Below are 22,438 nucleotides of genomic sequence, written 5' to 3'. Positions count from 1 at the left end.
CTCCTGAACCTTTCTTTTATTTCCATCATTGCTTCCTCGGTGTACAGATTGAAGAGTAGGGGCGAAAGGCTAAAGCCTTGTCTTACTCCCTTCTTAATACGAGCACTTCGTTCTTGATCGTCCACTCTTATTATTCCCTCTTGGTTGTTGTACATATTGTATTTGACCCGTCTCTCCCTATAGCTTACCCCTACTTTTTTCAGTATCTCGAACAGCTTGCACCATTTTATATTGTCGAACGCTTTTTCCAGATCGACGAATCCTATGAACGTGTCTTGATTTTTCATCAGCATTGCTTCCATTATTAGCCGTAACGTCAGAATTGCCTCTCTCGTGCCTTTACTTTTCCTAAAGCCAAACTGGTCTTCACCTAGCGCATTCTCAATTTTCTTTTCCATTATTCTGTATATTATTCCTGTAAGCAGCTTCGATGCATGAGCTGTTAAGCTGATTGTGCGATAATGCTTGCACTTGTCAGCTCTTGCCGTTTTCGGAATTGTGTGGATGATGCTTTTCCGAAAGTCAGATGGTATGTCGCCAGACTCATATATTCTACACACCAACGTGAGTAGTCGTGTTGTTGGCACTTCCCCTAATGATTTCAGAAATTCTGATGGAATGTTATCTATCCCTTCTGCCTTATTTGACCGTAAGTCCTCCAAAGCTCTTTTAAATTCCTATTCTAATATTGGATCCCCTATCTCTTCTAAATCGACTCCTGTTTCTTCTTCTATCACATCAGACAAATCTTCACCCTCATAGAGGCTTTCAATGTATTCTTTCCACCTATCTGCTCTCTCCTCTGCATTTAACAGTGGAATTCCCGCTGCACTCTTAATGTTATCACCGTTGCTTTTAATGTCACCAAAGGTTGTTTTGACTTTCCTGTATGCTGAGTCTGTCCTTTGACAATCATATCTTTTTCGATGTCTTTACATTTTCCCTGCAGCCATTTCGTCTTAGCTTCCCTGCACTTCCTATTTATTTCATTCCTCAGCGACATGTATTTCTGTATTCCTGATTTTCCCGGAACATGTTTTTACTTCCTCCTTTCATCAATCAACTGAAGTATTTCCTCTGTTACCCATGGTTTCTTCGCAGATACCTTCTTTGTACCTATGTTTTCCTTCCCAAATTCTGTGATGGCCCTTTTTAGAGATGTCCATTCCTCTTCAACTGTACTGCCTACTGCGCTATTCCTTATTGCTGTATCTATAGAGTTACAGAACTTCACGCGTATCTCGTCATTCCTTAGAACTTCCGTATCCCACTTCTTTGCGTATTGATTCTTTCCGACTAATGTCTTGAACTTCAGCCTACCCTTCATCACTACTATAATGTGATCTGAGTCTATATCTTCTCCTGGGTACGCCTTACAATCCAGTATCTGATTTCGGAATCTCTGTCTGACCATGATGTAATCTAATTGAAAACTTCCCATATCTCCCGGCCTTTTCCAAGTATACCTCCTCCTCTTGTGATTCTTGAACAGGGTATTCGCTATTACTAGCTGAAACTTGTTACTCTTTCATTCCTTTTCTTCTATTCCTTCCCCTACAACTGCATTCCAGTCGCCCATGACTATTAGATTTTCGTCTCCCTTTACATACTGCATTACCCATTCAATATCCTCATACACTTTCTCTATCCGTTCATCTTCAGCTTGCGACGTCGGCATGTATACCTGAACTATCGTTGTCGGTGTTGGTCTGCTGTCGATTCTGATTAGAACAACCCGGTCACTGAACTGTTCACAGTAACACACCCTCTGCCCTACCTTCCTATTCATAACGAATTCTACAGCTGTTATACCATTTTCTGCTGCTGTTGATATTACCCGATACTCATCTGACCACAAATCATTGTCTTCCTTCCACTTCACTTCACTGACCCCTACTATATCTAGAGTGAGCCTTTGCATTTCCCTTTTCAGATTTTCTAGTTTCCTTACCACGTTCAAGCTTCTGACATTCCACGCCCTGACTTTTAGAACGTTACCCTTTCATTGATTATTCAATCTTTTTCTCATGGTAACCTCCCCCTTGGCAGTCCGCTCCCGGAGATCCGAATGAGGGACTATTCCGGAATTTTTTGCCAATGGAGAGATCATCATGACTCTTCTTCAACTACAGGCACATGTCCTGTAGATACACGTTACGTGTCTTTAATGCAGTGGATTCCATTGCCTTCTGCATCCTCATGTCGTTGATCATTGCTGATTCTTCCGCCTTTACGGGGCAACTTCCCACCCCTAGGACAAGAGAGTGCCCTGAACCTCTATCCCCTCCTCCGCCCTCTTTGACAAGGCCGTTGGAAGAATGAGGCTGACTTCTTATGCCGGAAGTCATTCGGCCACCAATGCTGATTATTTATCAAAATTTAGGAAGTGTCGGGGATCGAACCCGGGACCGAAGACGTTTTGATTATGAATCAAAGACACTACCCCTATTTTTTTACCCCCTTTTATTATTTTTTATTTTTTTCTTTAACAGTAAGGAACAGAAAACTAGTAAGTGCACTCGTTGCGTCGAGTTGGCGACACACGTAGCTAAAACCATGCTAATAGTTGTAGAAAAAGGCATAAAGAAAGAGACCAAAGTGCGGGGCGAAGGAAACCATGAAACAAAACTGAAGGGTGGAATCCATATCACCATTAACCAGTGCTACATCTTGCACCGGATGGGAGAACTAAAACTGCGAAGACCTTTTCGCACCGGGGACAAAAAGAGGAAATGGGACAAAAGCTGCTACAGAGTGTGAGGGTTCACAACGAAACTCTCCATCTGCTGTATCATCCAGGTATGACTTCTCGTAATGATGAAAGTAGATCCCACGTTGTACCGTGTAGTGTTCTATTATCGTATTGTAATTTTAGCTTCTCTTACCCGTGATGTTCCAGCTACGTGGAGGGTCGTGGAACGCACTCCACAAAAAATTGGCAAAATATTGTCGATTCTTTGGGTTACGGAGGATCTTGCAATGTCGTTCCTGCAAATAGTTCCAAAAGTCTAAAGTGTCAGTGCCGTCTTGAAACAAATAATGCACTGCATGTCCACGAAGCCACGTCATTGCATTAGTTTTAGTGCGTGGGTAATACACTCCTGGAAATGGAAAAAAGAACACATTGACACCGGTGTGTCAGACCCACCATACTTGCTCCCGACACTGCGAGAGGGCTGTACAACCAATGATCACACGCACGGCACAGCGGACACACCAGGAACCGCGGTGTTGGCCGTCGAATGGCGCTAGCTGCGCAGCATTTGTGCACCGCCGCCGTCAGTGTCAGCCAGTTTGCCGTGGCATACGGAGCTCCATCGCAGTCTTTAACATTGGTAGCATGCCGCGACAGCGTGAACGTGAACCGGATGTGCAGTTGACGGACTTTGAGCGAGGGCGTATAGTGGGCATGCGGGAGGCCGGGTGGACGTACCGCCGAATTGCTCAACACGTGGGGCGTAAGGTCTCCACAGTACATCGATGTTGTCGCCAGTGGTCGGCGGAAGGTGCACGTGCCCGTCGACCTGGGACCGGACCGCAGCGACGCACGGATGCACGCCAAGACCGTAGGATCTTACGCAGTGCCATAGGGGACCGCACCGCCACTTCCCAGCAAATTAGGGACACTGTTGCTCCTGGGGTATCGGCGAGGACCATTCGCAACCGTCTCCATGAAACTGGGCTACAGTCCCGCACACCATTAGGCCGTCTTCCGCTCACGCCCCAACATCGTGCAGCCCGCCTCCAGTGGTGTCGCGACAGGCGTGAATGGAGGGACGAATGGAGACGTGTCGTCTTCAGCGATGAGCGTCGCTTCTGCCTTGGTGCCAATGATGGTCATCTGCGTGTTTGGCGCCGTGCAGGTGAGCGCTACAATCGGGACTGCATACGACTGAGGCACACAGGGCCAACACCCGGCATCATGGTGTGGGGAGCGATCTCCTACACTGGCCGTACACCTCTGGTGATCGTCGAGGGGACACTGAATAGTGCACGGTACATCCAAACCGTCATCGAACCCATCGTTCTACCATTCCTAGACCGGCAAGGGAACTTGCTGTTCCAACAGGACAATGCACGTCCGCATGTATCCCGTGCCACCCAATGTGCTCTAGAAGGTGTAAGTCAACTACCCTGGTCAGCAAGATCTCCGGATCTGTCCCCCATTGAGCATGTTTGGGACTGGATGAAGCGTCGTCTCACGCGGTCTGCACGTCCAGCACGAACGCTGGTCCAACTGAGGCGCCAGGTGGAAATGGCATGGCAAGCCGTTCCACAGGACTACATCCAGCATCTCTACGATCGTCTCCATGGGAGAATAGCAGCCTGCATTGCTGCGAAAGGTGGATATACACTGTACTAGTGCCGACATTGTGCATGCTCTGTTGCCTGTGTCTATGTGCCTGTGGTTGTGTCAGTGTGATCATGTGATGTACCTGACCCCAGGAATGTGTCAATAAAGTTTCCTCTTCCTGGGACAATGAATTCACGGTGTTCTTATTTCAATTTCCAGGAGTGTACGTTTCATCCGGGTATAAGATAGTCTTGGGGTCGATATGATTCGGCGTTACCCGAAGGAAGTATGCTGAAATTTGCCTCACTAAGTGCCACACTGCTGTAGACTCGCCACAGCTAAGACGGTGTTCATAGTTGTCTTGAACGCCACAGCTCGTGCACGTGGGTGAGTCTACCATGTGGATCGCATGTAGCCTCGATCTGGTCACCTGCTTACCGTTGACAGTGATATACCACATCGCCGTGACGTCAGTGTCTAGTGTTACGTGGTGAATTGTCCTCCACACTACTCGCCAGTTGACGTTCGGTTGCTTCCTCTCCACTACGTTGTCGGGTCGTCCACGTTGCAGGACCCTATAAACCGTCTTTGCCGTCGCCAGTTGAGTAGCTGGTAAGGCATGTCGAACGTAACTGAGTTCGAGCTAAAAGACACCGATGTAGAAGAGCGAAGAGGGGACGTGGTGTATCGGCACAGGCGGCAACAGGGAGGGCGGAGCTAGTTCTTCTATTAACAAACTGGTCAGACTGTCCGGACGGCGGTGGCATAGTTTGACTAATGTGCTCACAAATAGGGCGACCGCTCTGTCATAAACGTGATAAAGGCCAAGCCCTCCCCGATCCGGGGGAAGGGTGAGAGTCTCATATTTGATCTTGAAAAGCATTCCAGAACTCACGAAGGACCCAAAAGCCGCAAGTATACGTCTAGCTAACATCACCGGTATAGGTAATATCTGGGCGTAGTGCGGAATGCGTGACGCTAAATGTGTGTTGACATACTGGGTCCGTTGGACGATATCCAGGGCTCGTAGGCGGTTGTTGGCAATTCCAGTTCGAACATTTCGTAAAAGCCGTCGAAAGTTGTGAGCAGCGGTCCGTCGTATATCGTCTGTAAAATCAATGCCGAGACATTTCAAACTATCACTGAGGTGTAAGGGGGTGACACTGTTCTCAGACAATCCGACCCCGATGTTCATCGCCACCGATTTTGCGACGTTGTTACTACTACCATTGGCCATGCCATATTTCGCTATCCAAGTTAGTGCGCTAGCGGTGTCGTCGCCGTTGCGGATGACAATCACCAGGTCGTCAGCGTACGCTTTACATCGGAAAATGTGGCCTCGTAACGTCATACCCGTCAGTCGTTGGCGCAGGCCGCAGAGGAGAGGTTCCATGGCCACAGCGTAAAGTAAAGTGGACAGAGGGCAGCCTTGGCGTATCGATCGAGAAATGGTGAGGGGCTGCGAAGGTCGGCCGTTGACGATCACCTTGGACGTCGCGCCACGGAGTAGTCGCATGACGACAGTGACGAATGGCTGTGGGTACCGCATATGTTGGAGAACCGCTTCCAAATAGTTGTGGTCCACTCGGTCGAAAGCTTGGCTAAAATCGATGGCCGCCAGTGCACCCTTCAGACGACATGCCCTCGCCAGTGAGATCAAGTCACGGTATTCGCTGAGTGCCGTTTGAATATTATTGTCGCCTCCTAATGACGTCTGATCGGGTGAGATAACATTGCGTAGAGTCTGGCGTATCCGCGCCGCCAACAGTCAAGAAAAGAACTTAAAGTCGCAGTTCAGTAGCGTCAACGGACGGTAGTCCTGCAGTCGTGAGCCACCGGACGGTTTGTGAATAGGAATAATCATCCCTTCCACAAGGGCCGCAGGGAGCGGCACGTCCGGGGATAGTAGTTCGCGACAGATGTCCGTCCATCGGGAGGCTAATAAATATTGAAAAGTCCGGCAAAATTCCAAGGGGAGGCCATCAGGACCCGGAGACTTGTTGACAGCTCCTTTTCTAATGGCGTTGATCACTTCTTCTTCTGTAATTTCTTCCATCAAGGCCGCTTCTATTACCGGGGTGACGGTGCCGTAAATCGTCTGAGAGACGTCCTCCAGTGCTGTCGGATCAGGGGTCTGAGCTGGGAATAATGATTGTAGAACGCTGTGTTTATGTCTTGTTGCGTGGTGAGGATATGACCGTCCTCCGTGTCGATGAAACGTATCAGCGCTCGTTGGCGTCGTTTACGTTCACGAAGGACGTGGAACATTGACGGGCGTCCTCTAGGTATCCGATCCTGCGTCCTCGAGCGGATGACTACCCCCTCTAGGTGGCGTCGCATATGAGCGAGGATCTGAGCCTTAGCACGGTGGACCGCCGTTTGTCGTTCCAGAGACGGCGCCATAGCATCGCAGTCGCGCAGGACCCGGAAGTAAAAGTCGAGTGTATGTCTTCGCCAAGTAGCGTGATCGCGACCGTAGGTTATGAACGTTCGCCTCAGTGCCGGTTTGGCGCAGTCCAACCACCAGCGGATCGTTGTGGGATATGCACGGAGGCGATTTTCACACGAATGCCACGTATCCTCAACGGCTTGGCGGCAATCCGGGTACGACAGGTGAGTGATGTTTAATTTCCACGGGCTGCGGCTTCTCCACACTTGTTGCCGCCGCAGGGTGACGGCACAAATGTAAGCTGAGTGGTCCGAGAATGCTGCAGGCCACAGTTCCGCATCCTGTGTTCCAGCGGCGAGAGAGCGTGAGACATAAATCCGATCGATACGACTGGAAGAGTGACTCGTGAAGTGCGTGAATCCCGGTCGGTGGCCGTGAAGATGTTCCCAAGTGTCCACCATCTGCAGGTCTCGAATTAGCGTCTCGAGTTCCGGGCACGGATTATGTCGTGGGAGTTGGTCTCTGGGCGCCAGTACGCAATTGTAGTCACCTCCAAACAACAGATGGTCGTGGGGGCCTTGGAAGAGCGGGGCGACGTCTTCCGCAAAGAATCGTGAACGTTCGCGACGTTTGTCCGTCCCGAAGGTGCGTAGATATTGATAAGGCGGACACCCAGTACTGCGAGTGCCATTCCTCTTGCCCCAGGCAGAAGCAGGATATCGTCCGCCACTATCCCTTCCCGAAGAAGTACAGCGACACCGCTGCCTGTTGGGAAAGCTGGAGAGACCCAATCATCGTAACCGTACATGCCTGGGAAGTCGTCGACGTACACTTCCTGGAGGAGGGCTATGTCGATGGAAGCAGAGTTCAATATTTCCTGAATCAAGGATAACTTAGCTCGCGTCCGTATAGTGTTGATGTTTATAGTTTGAGGTCTATCCACAGCATACGTGTTGGCCATCAGTAAGGCTGTCTCGTCACTCTAACTGATGGCGGGAAAGGGTCAGCACTGGTGGGATAAATTTCCCCCCGTGTCGTCCGACACGATGGGCAAGGAGTGTGCCTCACAGTCGTCTGCCCAGTTGCCATGAAATACCATCGGCTGTTGGTGGCTGTTAGTGGCTGCTGCGGCACTCGGCGCTGACTCCATCGGCTCTTCTGGCTGGGAATCGGCAGCGGCTGTCTGCTTGTGATCCTGCTGTTCTGTGGGGTCGGAGGGGCTGAAGCCGTCACCACGGCGATCTGTTGAGTTTTAAGTTACAGCGACCTCTGTACCGCCGGTACCGTCGTCGGAATTTCCACAGTCCATGTCAGACGATCGCTGCAAACACTCGTCCGATGGAGCACGCCGCCGTCTCTTGTGTTTTCGCGGGGAACGCTGTTTACGGAATTGTGCTTCAGTATATGAATGTGGGTGGATTTCTTAAGCTGCTCCGGTGTCTGGAAGAAAAGCCGCTGTCGGCACAACCCGTGGGTCAATGTCCATCCTGGCATCCACGCCTTCTTGCAAGGTGGGTCGGTGATTATCTTCAGGTGGGGGTGCCGTTGTAGAGGCCGGATCCTGTACTGCAGAAGCCATTATGGTCTCGCCATCGGGGGTGGCTATCGGACTAATGTCGTCAGCATCGGTAAAGGTTGCTGCCCGTGTAACTTCGGCGTAATTGAGAGGAAGGGTCGTCACCGTAGAAGGAGTCATAGATTCACCTGTCGGGATTTGAGTAAGCCGTCGTCGGAGACAATAAGAACAGACGTGCCCTACTTGGCCACAACCAGAGCAAGTGCGTGGCTGACCGTCATACATAATGATCGCCCTACATCCGCCGATGACAAGATATGACGGAACATGTTTGGTCAATTCAATTTTAATCTGTCGTACCCCGTTAAGAACGGGGTACGTTGTAAAGGTGGTCCATTTTTCGGCCATATGGCTGATCACTCTGCCGTAGGGCTGGAAAGTCGCGGTGACTACGTCCGGTGGTACTTCAAAAGGGAGTTCGAAGACCCGTATCGTACGTAGGCCAAGCCCCGCGTGATCGATAGAGACCGCCCCAATATGGCCATCAGAATGTTTGAATTTAAGACCGCTCGCATGTGCGCTCACGATTCTGTTGCACACCTCGTCACTTACTAGCTTGACGTAGACAACACTGCTCGTGATAGAGAGATGGATACCAATTATGTCTCGCGGGTCAATTTTAACGTCGTCACGTAGGAAACGTTCCACTTCAAAAGCTCGCGGTCGTGCATGATCGGGTTGAAAACTGATCTTGATGGTGGTTTGTCTGTATGAATGTGCCATGTTGCGTCGGTAATGATGGACTCTAAACTAGCGACACCGCAGTAGTAAACAAGTACGGGCACTCGCGACCGCGCGGACGGGACGTAAACAAGACGTCCTCGCCGCAGCGCTGCGGAAAGCAGACTGTCCCTAGAACATCATTTAATGCCCAATGTAATGCCTATATATTCGCCGCTCCCTCGAGTTCTAATTGCAGTTCGCCGCTTCACAACCGAGGATGCGTCTTGCAGACGGAGATGAAACCTTAGGAGAAAGTATTATGTACCGTATCGACAACGGTCTGTCAGCCAGGAAGTTGTAAGTTACAACTGGCCGTGAAAGCCTACACCGTATGATCAGCTATTTAATGGTTTGTTTTAATGGTTTGTGCAAGTTACTTAAGACGGGGACTACGAAGAAACGAGAACGAGTTGTTGAGCATCAAAACAGACAATGCATCACAGGAAAGCCGACGTTTAGGAAACAAGATGTCACAGGTTGACGGAAGCAAGAAATACATTTAAAGTAGAGTGTCACAGTTTGGGAAAAAAGCTTTCCACGAGCGGGAAAGTATCTAATCAATAAAGGTTTGATCTTGAAACGGAAATCACACGGCGCTAAACAATTAGCGTAGACTCAGACATGGAATAATTAAATATATATCCACTTTTAAGACCTACAAGATAGAAGTCACGGCTGTTCAGTGCCAACTGGAATATTAGAATGTCTCCTCTCTCATGTTCACAACGGCTTTCTATCGTATAGAGAGGTCAGAATATTTCTTAGATAACATCTGTTTACATGCTTGTGAGGCATTTTATTGGAAGACTGTAAGAAAAACAGGTCGAAGCGCCACAAGGACTCATATTTGCTCATTTGGCGGTTTACAGAATGTAAACAGCACAACGATGTTAGTTACAAATGTCCTCCAACCACTCAAAATACGATACACTTCGATTTTATGTAACAGGCCAGAGTTCGAAGAGACCATATACGCTGCATGTGTGTGTGTGTGTGTGTGTGTGTGAGAGAGAGAGAGAGAGAGAGAGAGGGAGAGAGAGAGAGAGAGAGAGAGAGAAAGGCTAAGCCATTCACCCGGCGTCGTACAAGAGAGCCTTGAAAACAAAGAACTTCCAACGTGTGTGTGTTATTTATGCAAAGAGTGGTATGGTTGCCTTTAACAAAAAAATGGTTCAAATGGCTCTGAGCACTATGGGACTCAACTGCTGTGGTCATCAGTCCCCTAGAACTTAGAACTACTTAAACCTAACTAACCTAAGGACATCACACACATCCATGCCCGAGGCAGGATTCGAACCTGCGACCGTAGCAGTCGCACGGTTCCGGACTGCGCGCCTAGAACCGCAAGACCACCGCGGCCGGCTGCCTTTAACAAATGAATACCATCCCCAATCAGTGAATCTCGCTTTCCCCCTGGGCTGGATAAAACCGAAAACATTCTCCTTGAAATATTACAAGCTGCGAGGGGTATGAAAGTGGCTATTGGGCAAGTGCGCTGTTATGAACAGAACTTCATTTACATCTATATCTACAATCCACACGTAAGTGCATGGCAGAGTGTTCTTCGAACAACTTTCAGACAATTTCTCTGGCGTTCTACTCTTTAACAAGGCTTAGGAAAAGTGGACTTTTAAATCTTTCTGTTCAAATGGTTCAAATGGCTCTGACCACTATGGGACTCAACTGCTCTGGTCATCAGTCCCCTAGAACTTAGAACTACTTAAACCTAACTAACCTAAGGATACCACACACATCCATGCCCGAGGCAGGATTCGAACCTGCGACCGTAGCAGTCGCACGGTTCCGGACTGCGCGCCTAGAACCGCGAGACCACCGTGGCCGGCAAATCTTTCTGTAACAGCTCAGCTTTCTCTTATTTTATTATGAGGATAATTTCTCCCTACCTACTCTGGTGGAAAGAAAACAAACACAAAATAATCACATTCACAGGAAAAGTTGTGAAATATGGAGAAAAGTTCTCGCCGCAATGGAAAACGCATTTGTCTTAATATTGCCACCTCAACTCCGTTATCATATCCGTGTCACTCCCTCTGCTATTTCGCGATAATGCAAAACGAGCTGTCATTTTTTGGACTTTATCAGTGTCCTCTGTCAATCGTTTCTAGTAAGAATTGCGTATCGTAAAGCAGTAATCTAGCACAGTATGGGCAAGGGTAGTTTAGGCAGTCTCTTAGACGTGTTTCATCTTCTAAGTGCTCCCCCAATAAAATGCAGTCTTTGGTTTACCTTCTTCACAACGTTATCTACGTCATCCCTCCACTTTAAGTTTTCGTAATTTTAATTCCTAGGTATTTAGTTGAACCGACTTGCCTTTAAATTTGTGTAATTTATCGTGTAACCGAAAGTTATCGGATTTCGCTTCTTACGCATATGGATCACCCCATATTTTTCCTTATTTGGAGAAAATTCGCACTTTTCACACCATAAAAATACCTGGTATAAATAATTTTGCAACTCGACTCGACCTCCTGATGACTGTATTATACGGTATTACATGCAAACAATCTAAGAGGGCCGTTCGGATTGTCTCCTAAATCATTTATGTAGATTAGGAACGACAGATGGCCTATAAAACTTCCTTGGGGTACCGCGAATATCACTTCTGTTTTACTCGATATTTTCCGTCGATTACTACCTACTGTCAGCTCTCTGAAAAGAAATCACGACGAATCCAGTCCCACAACTGAAGCGATAGTTTATAAGCTGCCCATTTGATTAAAAGTGTCTTGTGAGGAACTTTGTCAAAAGCCTTCTGGAAACCTAAAAACTCCGCTGTTGATGGTAATCACTACTTAGTGGGAATAAAGAGCTCGATGTGTTTCAGAAAAACAATTTTTCTGAATCTATGCTGAGTATGTGCCAATAGACCGTTTTCTTCAAAGTAATTCTTGTTTAAAATTATAAATAATGTAGCAACCTGTCGCGGAAACATAATTTACTTATCTTGTTGCAAGTCTTGTTGTAATTGATGTAACTATGTTTTATTGTCATTTTTTTTGTTTGTTAAAGGAGTTGTTATTTATACCCTCTCTCTTGTATTTGTTCTAGTACCGATGATGACTGATATCAGTCGAAATCGATTTGCAACAAGATAAATAGATTATGTTTCCGCGACTGGTTGGTACAGTCGTTATAATTTCATATTCCACGGTCTCTGCTCAGAAAGGAAACCTAATAGATCCCAACTTTCAAATTCTTTTTTATGCTAAATGTATGGAGTAGTTCAACGCTGTTTACAACATACTATAGTCGTATTTCCTATTGGTTTTCTAAGTGACAGTAATGCATCGAACGAGCGCGGCGCGGGACATGAAAAAAATATCATCCAAACACAAAACAGGAGCCACTAACATGACTACGTCACTGTAGTTATAAAGGAATTGACTTCCTCACTCTGTATCTTGATTCGGGGTAACTGCTGTTCCTAGTTGTTAACTACGTGTGGATGACAGATGTCAATTGGCACATCGGTCCACACAAAAGACATAATCAGCCGTATTATATGAGTTCATTAGCCACTACCTCAATATCTCGTGAGATTCCCACTCCTTACCTCGTAGCTTCTAAACTCAGCTCTCCTAAACAAAGAACACAGCACATGTAGAGCGTGGTGAAGATAAGAACTTTTCCGTTGGTCGCTGCAAACATCCAGGATGATCGAGAGATAACTTACACATATGTGGTCTAGTATCGTTTCTTACAGAGGCGTAACACAGAAACCTGCTAGCAAGTTATGTGTGCGCCCTCGTTTGAGCATGGCATTCTGCTGGGGATCTGTATGTTTATTTGAGTCGTATCCAAATGGTTCAAATGGCTCTGAGCACTATGGGACTCAACTGCTGTGGTCATTAGTCCCCTAGAACTTAGAACTACTTAAACCTAACTAACCTAAGGACATAACACACATCCATGCCCGAGGCAGGATTCGAACCTGCGACCGTAGCAGTCGCACGGTTCCGGACTGCGCGCCTAGAACCACGAGACCACCTCGGCCGGCAGTCGTATCCATCGTAATGTGCTCGCTTTGGATTATATTCCAAGTGCACTCCCTCAGTTATGGGCAGCTATTGTACAGTTTTTCACATTTATGACCTAATATATCTTCTATAGCAATATCTCTCTTAATCCTAACTCAGTAGTGTGGCAATGGCTAAACTGCACAAAGCAAACTAAGAAAGAATGGTATAGACGAGTACAAACCAGTTATTTAACTTCACTCAGAGCTCCTCTTAATGTCGGGACTCCATTAAGGGTTTTTGTATTAATTAATTACATGCCTCATAGACGCCCTTGTCACTTTCGTTGAGTAACAAAAATTGATAGTTACATACTGCAAATGAAGGCAACTTTCATTGTCGAGGATGCATAAGGGAAGTGAGTCGCTACACTGTAATACTGTTTCGCGCTACAGAGGATGACTGATGTTCTTTCGCAGAGCGAGAATGTTAGCACGGTGGTCTACTCGACAGTGGCGTCACTGCAGGGATGCCCCGTGTCTCTGAAGCGGTCTCTGCTCCTCATGATGACGCGCGCGCAGCGCCCTCTTCACATTACGGCTGCAGGGTTCTTCGAGCTCTCGAGGGAGTCTTTTGTGAAGGTAAGCAACGCCCTACACCCACCCGCCTTCTCTCAATCTCTCTCTCTCTCTCTCTCTCTCTCTCTCTCTCTCTCTCTCTCCCTCTCTCCGCGCGCGCGCGCGCGTGTGTGTGTGTGTCTTTGGTCCATAATACCAACTGCGTGTCTGGACCATTGGTCGCACTTCATTGACTGATGAGCTACACAAGAGGGCGAAACCTTTCAGATGCAAAAACGCTGCGAGATGGCAAAACTAGACCAATTATTTTTTGCACTTACACTGACTTCACAATTCAAGACGTCATCTTTAAAACCATCCAGAAGATCTGAATTTTGTACCATTTTGAAAAATATGTATAGATATTGACAACCCTGATATATTATCACGTCTTTATTATTTACCAAAGAATACACACGCTTCACCTGAGTCTCGTAAACTACCGCTGTGTATTCAACCAATCTCAGTTTTGCGCCATGTTCAAAAGTACTAGAGGCAACTATTTATTTACAGTTCGTAAATTCATTTTTGGAACACAACCTACCACCAGCATAGAAACAGAAGTGATGACAATTTCTGCAAGAACTGACCAAAATTTCGCATGACAATGCTCAAGCATGTACAGTGCAAGCTGTTACTGATTTCCAGAATGAAATTTTCACTCTGCAGCGGAGTGTGCGCTGATATGAAACTTCCTGGCAGATTAAAAGTGTGTGCCCGACCGAGACTCGAACTCGGGACCTTTGCCTTTCGCGGGCAAGTGCTCTACCAACTTTTTTTTGTTTTTGTTTTTTTTTGTTCGCTTTTGTTCGTTGCATCTGCTTAGGGCGGACGTCGTAAGACAACCGTTTTAAGTTCGTTATTGATCGATTAACTCAGTTTTTTTATTACAGAGGGCACGTAACCCTCTGACCGAACACGCTGAGCTACCGTGCCGGCTTACTGAGCCACCGAAGCACGACTCACGCCCGGTACTCACAGCTTTACTTCTGCCAGTACCTCGTCTCCTACCTTCCAAACTTTACAGAAGCTCTCCTGGGAACCTTTCAGAACTAGCACTCCTGCTTGCAGAACTAGCAGGTCCCGAGTTCGAGTCTTGGTCGGGCACACAGTTTTAATCTGCCAGGAAGTAGTTACTGATTTGTTTGACTAATGGGGCTGCTTAGTGCTATGCCACCTACTGCACTCCACTGACTTAAGCTTTCGTGAGTTCAACTCGATTTCCAAAGTGAAGGAAACACTGCACGGCATCCGCTTCAGAACTGCTACAAATTCTTCGGGCAATAGACCGCACCCCTCCGTCAACACAACTGGAACTGCTAAGTGTGTCCTACGACTTCCACATCGCTGGCAACGCTTTATACACGATGCTGGTGACTACTCTGAAGGTCAGTAAAAGTGTGAATCACGTATCAATTTTGTACGAGCTGTAAATAAGTAGTTGCCACTATTAAAGTAGCGACCCTTGTAGCTAAACAACCTGAATTATTTATTAAAAGATGTATCATAGATGAAATACGATATTTCCATATCTGAATTACCTCAGCTGTGTCGCTAGTAAAACACAATTGCCCGCGCGCGAGCGCGCACACACACACACACACCCACCCACACACACACACAACACACACAGAATGTTTATATCAGTGTTATTTCCACACCTAAAATTACAGGTTAAGCAGCAGTTGTCAATCTGTACTATACTTGGATCCTCGAAAATTGTCGATATTATTTACCTAAAATACATAAGCACACACACTGGATATGTTAATATTAATACCGCGTCTAGACAATAATATTTGACAGCTCCTCTTAGAAATATAGTAGCCCATGCCACTGGTAGCAGAAATAAGGACTTATTAACTGTCAATAAGAACACACACACAGTGGTTATTAACAGGTCTAAAATGTCTGTCAAAATGTGTGAAGGGTGTAGCTTCCAGCATTTTGACTTTTAAGTTTTTCTACAACTCTAGAAAACACAGGAGCTCTTCTAAAATTTCATGGGAAGCAGGCAGCTGACAGTTCCTCCCAGGTCACAATGAAACAATGTTACAAAAACGAACTGACCGAGCACCATATTAGAAGTGGAGAAGATAACAACATGCACAAAGTTTACGTCAAATGTCACAATCAGTTTCACATCACTCATGCTCAGCTGAAACGTCGCCTTCTGGTTCAGATGGCTCTAAGCACTATGAGTCATAACATCTGAGGTCATCAGTACTTAGAACTACTTAAACCTAACTAACTTAAGGACATCACGCACATCTATGCCTGAGGCAGAATTCGAACCTGCGACCGCAGCAGCCGCGTTGTTCTGGACTGAAGCGCCACAACCATTCAATCACAGCGGCCGGCCGTCACCTTCTCTGTGCTGAATGCCGACTGGTGCATTCCACAGCAGTATGCTACCGCCAGCCCTGCCCATGCTTCCTGTTTGGACGTCAAAGCATCCACAGTTATATTCTGTGGACGATCAATATTAAATATTGTAATACTGTTAGAATATCGCCTTTGTGCGGCAGACAGGCATCTTCCCTTCTGGTCGACATAGCCACATCTATTGGGCGGCCAACTGTCAACCCCATCCTGACCGCGATAAACCACGCACTGTGGTAACCTATAGCGTGAACGCTTCCTTTGGCATTAGCAGTGTTGCTGTAAGATGGCACGCGACATCGAAGGTGTTCCTGGTTCTACTTCGCTACTGCAGCCTCACTAACTGTCCAGAACTTCTGGTTGGTGACTGCACCTTTGTTTTATGTGTTACAATCATGACTACTAGATTGGACATTCACACGGACCTGAAAGTAAATTTGTAAACCCACAACAGCTTGATGACCTGCCACAAGTCAGAAGAAAGTATAGGGAATGGTACTTACGGCCTCTAAGGTACCAGTATTGTAATTTATCTGCGCAGAAGTTTTGATGTAGAAAGGCAGTGCCATTTATGTGTAACACCTGTAGAAGGAAGGATTGCCCACGAAACTAGCAGTGTACTGAATCTCTGTAAACCATGATTAGAGATATAAGATTTATTGTGTCTCTAGATGTATACTTACACCAATAGTCTCTCATAATTTGCGTAGCTGTCAGATAGAGGCTACGCAAATGCCAGTAACACGTGAGGCAATGATACTTGAAGCAAACGATCATTTTAAGGGGCAGGTAGCCACATTGTTCCTTCTTAAAGGTACCTGTCCATTCTGTATATCCCGCAGCAGGTATTCTAGTGACTTACTTTTCGGGAAAAACAAAAGTGGATATGTCTCTATTTACAGTGAAGAACTAAAGAAACTGGTACACTTGCCTAAAACCGTGTGAGGCCCCCGCGAGCACACAGAAGTGCCGCAGAACGACGTGACATGGACTCGACTAATGTCTGAGATAGTGCTGGAGGGAACTGACACCATGAATCCTGCAGGGATGTCTATAAATCCTTAAGAGTACGACGGGGTGGAGATCTCTTTTGAACAGAACGTTGCAAGGCATCCCAGATATGCTCAATAATTTCCATGTCTGGGGAGTTTGGTGGCCACCGGAAGTGTTTAAATCCAGAAGAATGTTCCTGCAGCCACTCTGTAGCAATTCTGGACGTGTAGGGTGTCGCATTGTCCTGCTGGAATTGCCCAAGTCCGTCGGAATGCACAAAGGACATGAATGTATGCCGGTGATCAGACAGGATGCTTTCGTACGTGGCACCTGTCAGAGTCGTATCTAGACGTATCAGGGGTCCCATATCACTCCTACTGCACGCTCCCCACACCATTACAGAGCCTCCACCAGCTTGAACAGTTCCGATCTGACATGCAGCGTCCATGGATTCACGGGGTTGTCTCAATACCCGTACACGTCGATCCGCTCGATACAATTTGCAACGAAGGTCGTCCGACCAGGCAACATGTTTCCAGTCATCAACAGTCCAATGTCGGTGTTGACAGTCCCGGGCGAGGCGTAAAGCTTCGTGCCGTGCAGTCATCAAGGATACACGAGTGGACCTTCGGCTCCGAAAGCCCATATCGATTATGTCTCCCCTTGAATAGTTCGCATGCTGACACTTGTTGATGGCCCAGCATTGAAATCTATGCGCGGAAGGGTTGCACTTCTGTCGCGTTGAGTGATTCCATTCAGTCGTCATTGGTCCCGTTCTTTCAGGACCTTTTTCCGGGCGCCGCGATGTCGGAGATTTGCTGTTTTACCGGAATCCTGATATTCATGGTACACTCGTGAAATGGTCGTACGGGAAAATCGCCACTTCATCGCAAACTCGGAGATGCCGTTTCCCATATCTCGTGCACCACACTCAAACTCACTTAAATGTTTATAACTTGCCATGGTAGTGACAGTAAACGATCCAACAACTGAGCCAGACATTTGTTTTCTTCTATAGACGTTGCCAACCGTAGCGCCGTATTCTGCCTTTTTACATATCTCTGTATTTGAATACGTATGCTTATACCAGTTTCTTGGGCGCTTTGTGTATTAATGATTTGAATGCTGCCACTAGATTACGAGGGCCACTCCAAAAGAAATACACACTATTTTTTTTAAAAATCCGTCTTTTATTCTACATGTTTGAAACTTTTACAGTGTGTAGATACAATATTTTCATTTCTCCACATAATTTCCATCCCTTTCAACTGCCTTACGCCATCTTGGAACCAGCGCCTGTATACCCGCACGGTAAAATTCTGTACCAACCTGTTGGAGCCATTGTTTGGCAGCGTGCACAAGGGAGTCATCATCTTCAATCCTTGTTCCACGAAGAGAGTCTTCCAGTTTCCCAAAGGGATGACAGTCACATGGAGCTATGAATGTAATGTGGGTGTTTCAGTGTTGTCCATCCGAGTTTTGTGATTGCTTCCATGGTTTTTTGACTGACTTGCGGTCGAGTATTGTTGTGCAACAGCAAAACATCCTGCTTTTGCCGATGTGGTCGAACACGACTCAGTCGAGCGTGAAGTTTCTTCAGTGTCGTCACATATGCATCAGAATTTATGGTGGTTCCACTTGGCATGATGTTCAAAGCAAGAGTCCTTCGGAATCGAAAAGCACCGTAGTCATAACTTTTCCAGCAGAAGGTGTGGTTTTGAATTTTTTTCTTTGGTGAATTTGCATGATGCCACTCCATTGATTGCCTTTTCCTCTCTGTTGAAAAATGATGGAGCCATGTTTCATCACCTGTCACATTTCTTCCAAGAAATTCATCTCCACCATTCTCGTACTGTTCCAAAAGTTCGCTGCATACCGTTTTTCTTGTTTCTTTGTGTGCGACTGTCAATATCCTGGGAACCCACGTGGCACAAATCTTTTTTAACGCCAACACTTTCAGTATTCTGCAAACACTTCCTTCCCCTATCCCAACGTTGCGTGACAATCCATTCACAGTGATGCGACTGTCAGCAGTCACCAGTTCGTTAACTCTTTGCACAATGCCTGGAGTGTGTGCAGCACGTCGCCTGCCACTGCGAGGACAGTCCTCAATATTGCCGTACCCGCTTTCATCACGTAACCTACTTGCCCACCGAATAACTGTACTGCGATCGATAGCAGCATCTCCATACACCTTTTTCAACTTCTTGTAGGTATTTCCCACTGTCTCGTTTTCACAGCACAGGAATTCTATGACAGCACGTTGCTTCTGACGAACGTCAAGTGTAGCAGCCATCTTGAAGACAATGCGGTGACGGCACCTTCACGGGAACAGGTTGAACGAAGTTTGAAAACAAGTGGGAAGGATGTATCTACACACTGTAAAAATTTCACCCATACCGAATGAAAACTGTGTTTTTACAAAAATAGAGTGCATTTCTTTTGGAGTGACCCTCGTAGGTCATCGAAAAGATGAAACGCTTACGTATGGGTCAGTTATGATTATCGGTGAATCGAAAATGTGTCTCATAGACCTTAAACGTTTAAATAAATCTCAAATAAAGCTGAAACGTTTGAACAGCTAGCTAACTGACTTCACAAACAGTATCGTAAGCCGAACAGTGTGAGGTTTTTTGCCTCTCACAAAAGTGCATTGAGTCAGTAGAAGCATTTTAAAACAGTATTAGAAAAATTAACGTGAAAACCTATGAATTGAAGCAGCATACTGAAACAGGGAGAATTATTCTGCAGCTGGCAGTAAACAGAATACTGGGTGTATTTTTGTGGTATTTCCAGGCTGACATGTCGAGAAGGGTCTGAATGGCATACCTAAGTGATTTAGCTGTCGATATTAGATTTGCTATGCAGATTGAGCAAACTGACATTTTTACCCAGGACAAAAACGACCGAAGTGTTGTAGGTTCGGACATAAACACACACTAAAAAAAGTTTTGCGTCACCCCAGTTCCCAACAACTCCTGAAGATAGACGTTGACAGTGGATACTGTATCACAGACACAGTCGCTCTGACTGCTTAGAGACGTCACTAAACCTGCCCAAAGACGTAAACAATCATAGATGAGCAACGCCTATTAGACGGAGGGGGTCCGACAGCCGATCTTTCCCAGTCATTCCACCAGGAAGGTGGTACACGGCTCGTGTTGTAGTAGAACCGTACCTCGCCGGTAAGTACCGCGGTTCTATTGCGTCCGCATAGTTTGTTTCTGGCCGGAAGGGCTCTCAACAAGGGAAGTGTCCGGGAGTCTCGGACTGAACTAAAGCGATGTGGTTCTGACATGGAGGAGAACAGAGAGACAGGAACTGTCGATGACGTGACTCACTCAGACCGCCTAAGGGCAGCTACCGCAGTGGATGACGGATACCTACGGATTAGGGCTCAGAGGAACCCTGACAGCAACGCCACCATGTTGAATAATGCTTTTCGTGCAGCCACAGGACGTGTTACGATTCAAACGGTGCGCAATAGGCTGCATGATGCGCAACTTCACTCCTGACGTCCATAGCCGACTTCCATCCCTGCAACCACGACAGAATGCAGCGCGCTACAGATGGGCACAACAACATAAAGAACGGACCGCTCAGAATTGGCATCACGTTCTCTTCACCGACAAGGGTAGCAAATGCCTTTAGCTAGACAATCGTCGGAGGCTTGTTTGGAAGGAACGCGGTCGGGCTGAACGCCTTATAATCACTGTCCAGCGAGTGCAACAAGGTGGAGGTTCCCTGCTGGTTTGGGGTGGCATTATGTGGGGCCGACGTACGCCGCCGGTGGTGACAGAAGACGCCGCAACGGCTTTACGATACGTGAATGCCATCGTACGAGCGATAGTGTCAGTGTCGTCCTAACCGCTGCCTGCTTCACGTCTGCTGTGCAGTGAGCTACCTTAATTTAAGTATTAACTGTATTTTTCTTACTTGTCACTTCTTCTTCCGTGTGTTTTTGCTTTTAGGAAGCTTTAATTGTCGAGTACTATTAATAGTGTTCCATAGATTTCGTGTTTGTTTTGAATACAGTCAGAGAGAGTCCTTTTAGTCAGCCATAGACCCAGTAGTGCTAGTGTTAGTTTTCAATACAGTCCAGAGACAGGTAGTGCTATTTTCATTGTTTTCTGCAAGAAGTGGCTAGCAATCACAGATTAGTCAATAATCAGCCGACTTTAATGAATTAGCAGTCTATTTAAAAGTTGATTAAGTCTCTTCAGTAAATTGATTCCTTAGGATGGATAGGATGTGTGACTGCTGTGTACGGACGCAGGAGGAGCTGGCCTTTATTCGCGAACAGCTGAGCGTGTTGATGGCCGTGGTCAGCCATCTTCAGGCTGCTGCCTCGGAGTGTAGCGGCAGTGGGGAGTCTGGTGCGTTGCAAGGTACACCCCAGGTGTTACATGCTTCACCCACTGTCCCTGCTGTCGAGACATCTTCGCAGGTACCGGGCGCGGTTGGGCCACCCTCTCCCCGAGGGGAGTGGCGGGTTCAGCGGCGTTCGCGGCGCACGAGGCGGAGGGTCAATGTGGAGGCTGGCCGTGTGTCATCGCCCGCTCTGCCTGTGAGTGGACATGTGGCTGCTTCTTCAGCAAGGTCCGAGCAGGCACATGGGGGGGAGGGGTTTATTAGTTATTGGGAGCTCCAACGTTAGGTAAGTGATGGGGCCCCTTAGGAAAATAGCGTCTCCATGAAGCTGGGCTACGGTCCCGCACACCGTTTGGCCGTCTTCCGCTCACGCCCCAACATCGTGCAGCCCGCCTGCAGTGGTGTCGCGACAGGCGTGAATGGAGGGACGAATGGAGACGTGTCGTCTTCAGCGATGAGAGTCGCTTCTGCCTTGGTGCCAATGATGGTCGTATGTGTGTTTGGCGCCGTGCAGGTGAGCGCCAAAATCAGGACTTCATATGACCGAGGCATACAGGACCAACACCCGGCATCAAAAAGCCAACACCCGGCATCATGGTGTGGGGAGCGATCTCCTACACTGGCCGTACACCTTTGGTGATCGTCGAGGGCACACTGAATAGTGCACGGTACATCCAAACCGTCATCGAACCCATCGTTCTACCATTCCTAGACCGGCAAGGGAACTTGCTGTTCCAACAGGACAATGCACGTCCGCATGTATCCCGTGCCACCCAACGTGCTGTAGAAGGTGTAAGTCAACTACCCTGGCCAGCAAGATCTCCGGATCTGTCCCCCATTGAGCATGTTTGGGACTGGATGAAGCGTCGTCTCACGCGGTCTGCACGTCCAGCACGAACGCTGGTCCAACTGAGGCGCCAGGTGGAAATGGCATGGCAAGCCGTTCCACAGGACTACATCCAGCATCACTACGATCGTCTCCATGGGAGAATAGCAGCCTGCATTGCTGCGAAAGGTGGATATACACTGTACTAGTGCCGACATTGTGCATGCTCTGTTGCCTGTGTCTATGTGCCTGTGGTTTGTCAGTGTGATCATGTAATGTATCTGACCCCA

The 22,438-nt window shown here is 47.3% G+C and overlaps 1 protein-coding gene across 1 annotated transcript in view; it reads left to right on the top strand.

Annotated features, from left to right (window-relative positions):
• Nucleotides 1–22,438, top strand: part of LOC126278843 (odorant receptor Or2-like) — an 84,522-nt gene that overhangs the window by 57,067 nt on the left and 5,017 nt on the right. Inside the window, exon 5 of the mRNA XM_049979119.1 lies at nucleotides 13,439–13,600. Coding sequence (XP_049835076.1) covers nucleotides 13,439–13,600 — 162 coding nt within the window. The remainder of the gene's footprint in view (nucleotides 1–13,438; nucleotides 13,601–22,438) is intronic.

The sequence above is a fragment of the Schistocerca gregaria genome, chromosome 6 (assembly GCF_023897955.1).
Source record: "Schistocerca gregaria isolate iqSchGreg1 chromosome 6, iqSchGreg1.2, whole genome shotgun sequence".
Lineage (NCBI taxonomy): Eukaryota > Metazoa > Arthropoda > Insecta > Orthoptera > Acrididae > Schistocerca > Schistocerca gregaria.
This window is presented reverse-complemented; position numbering and strand designations above follow the sequence as displayed.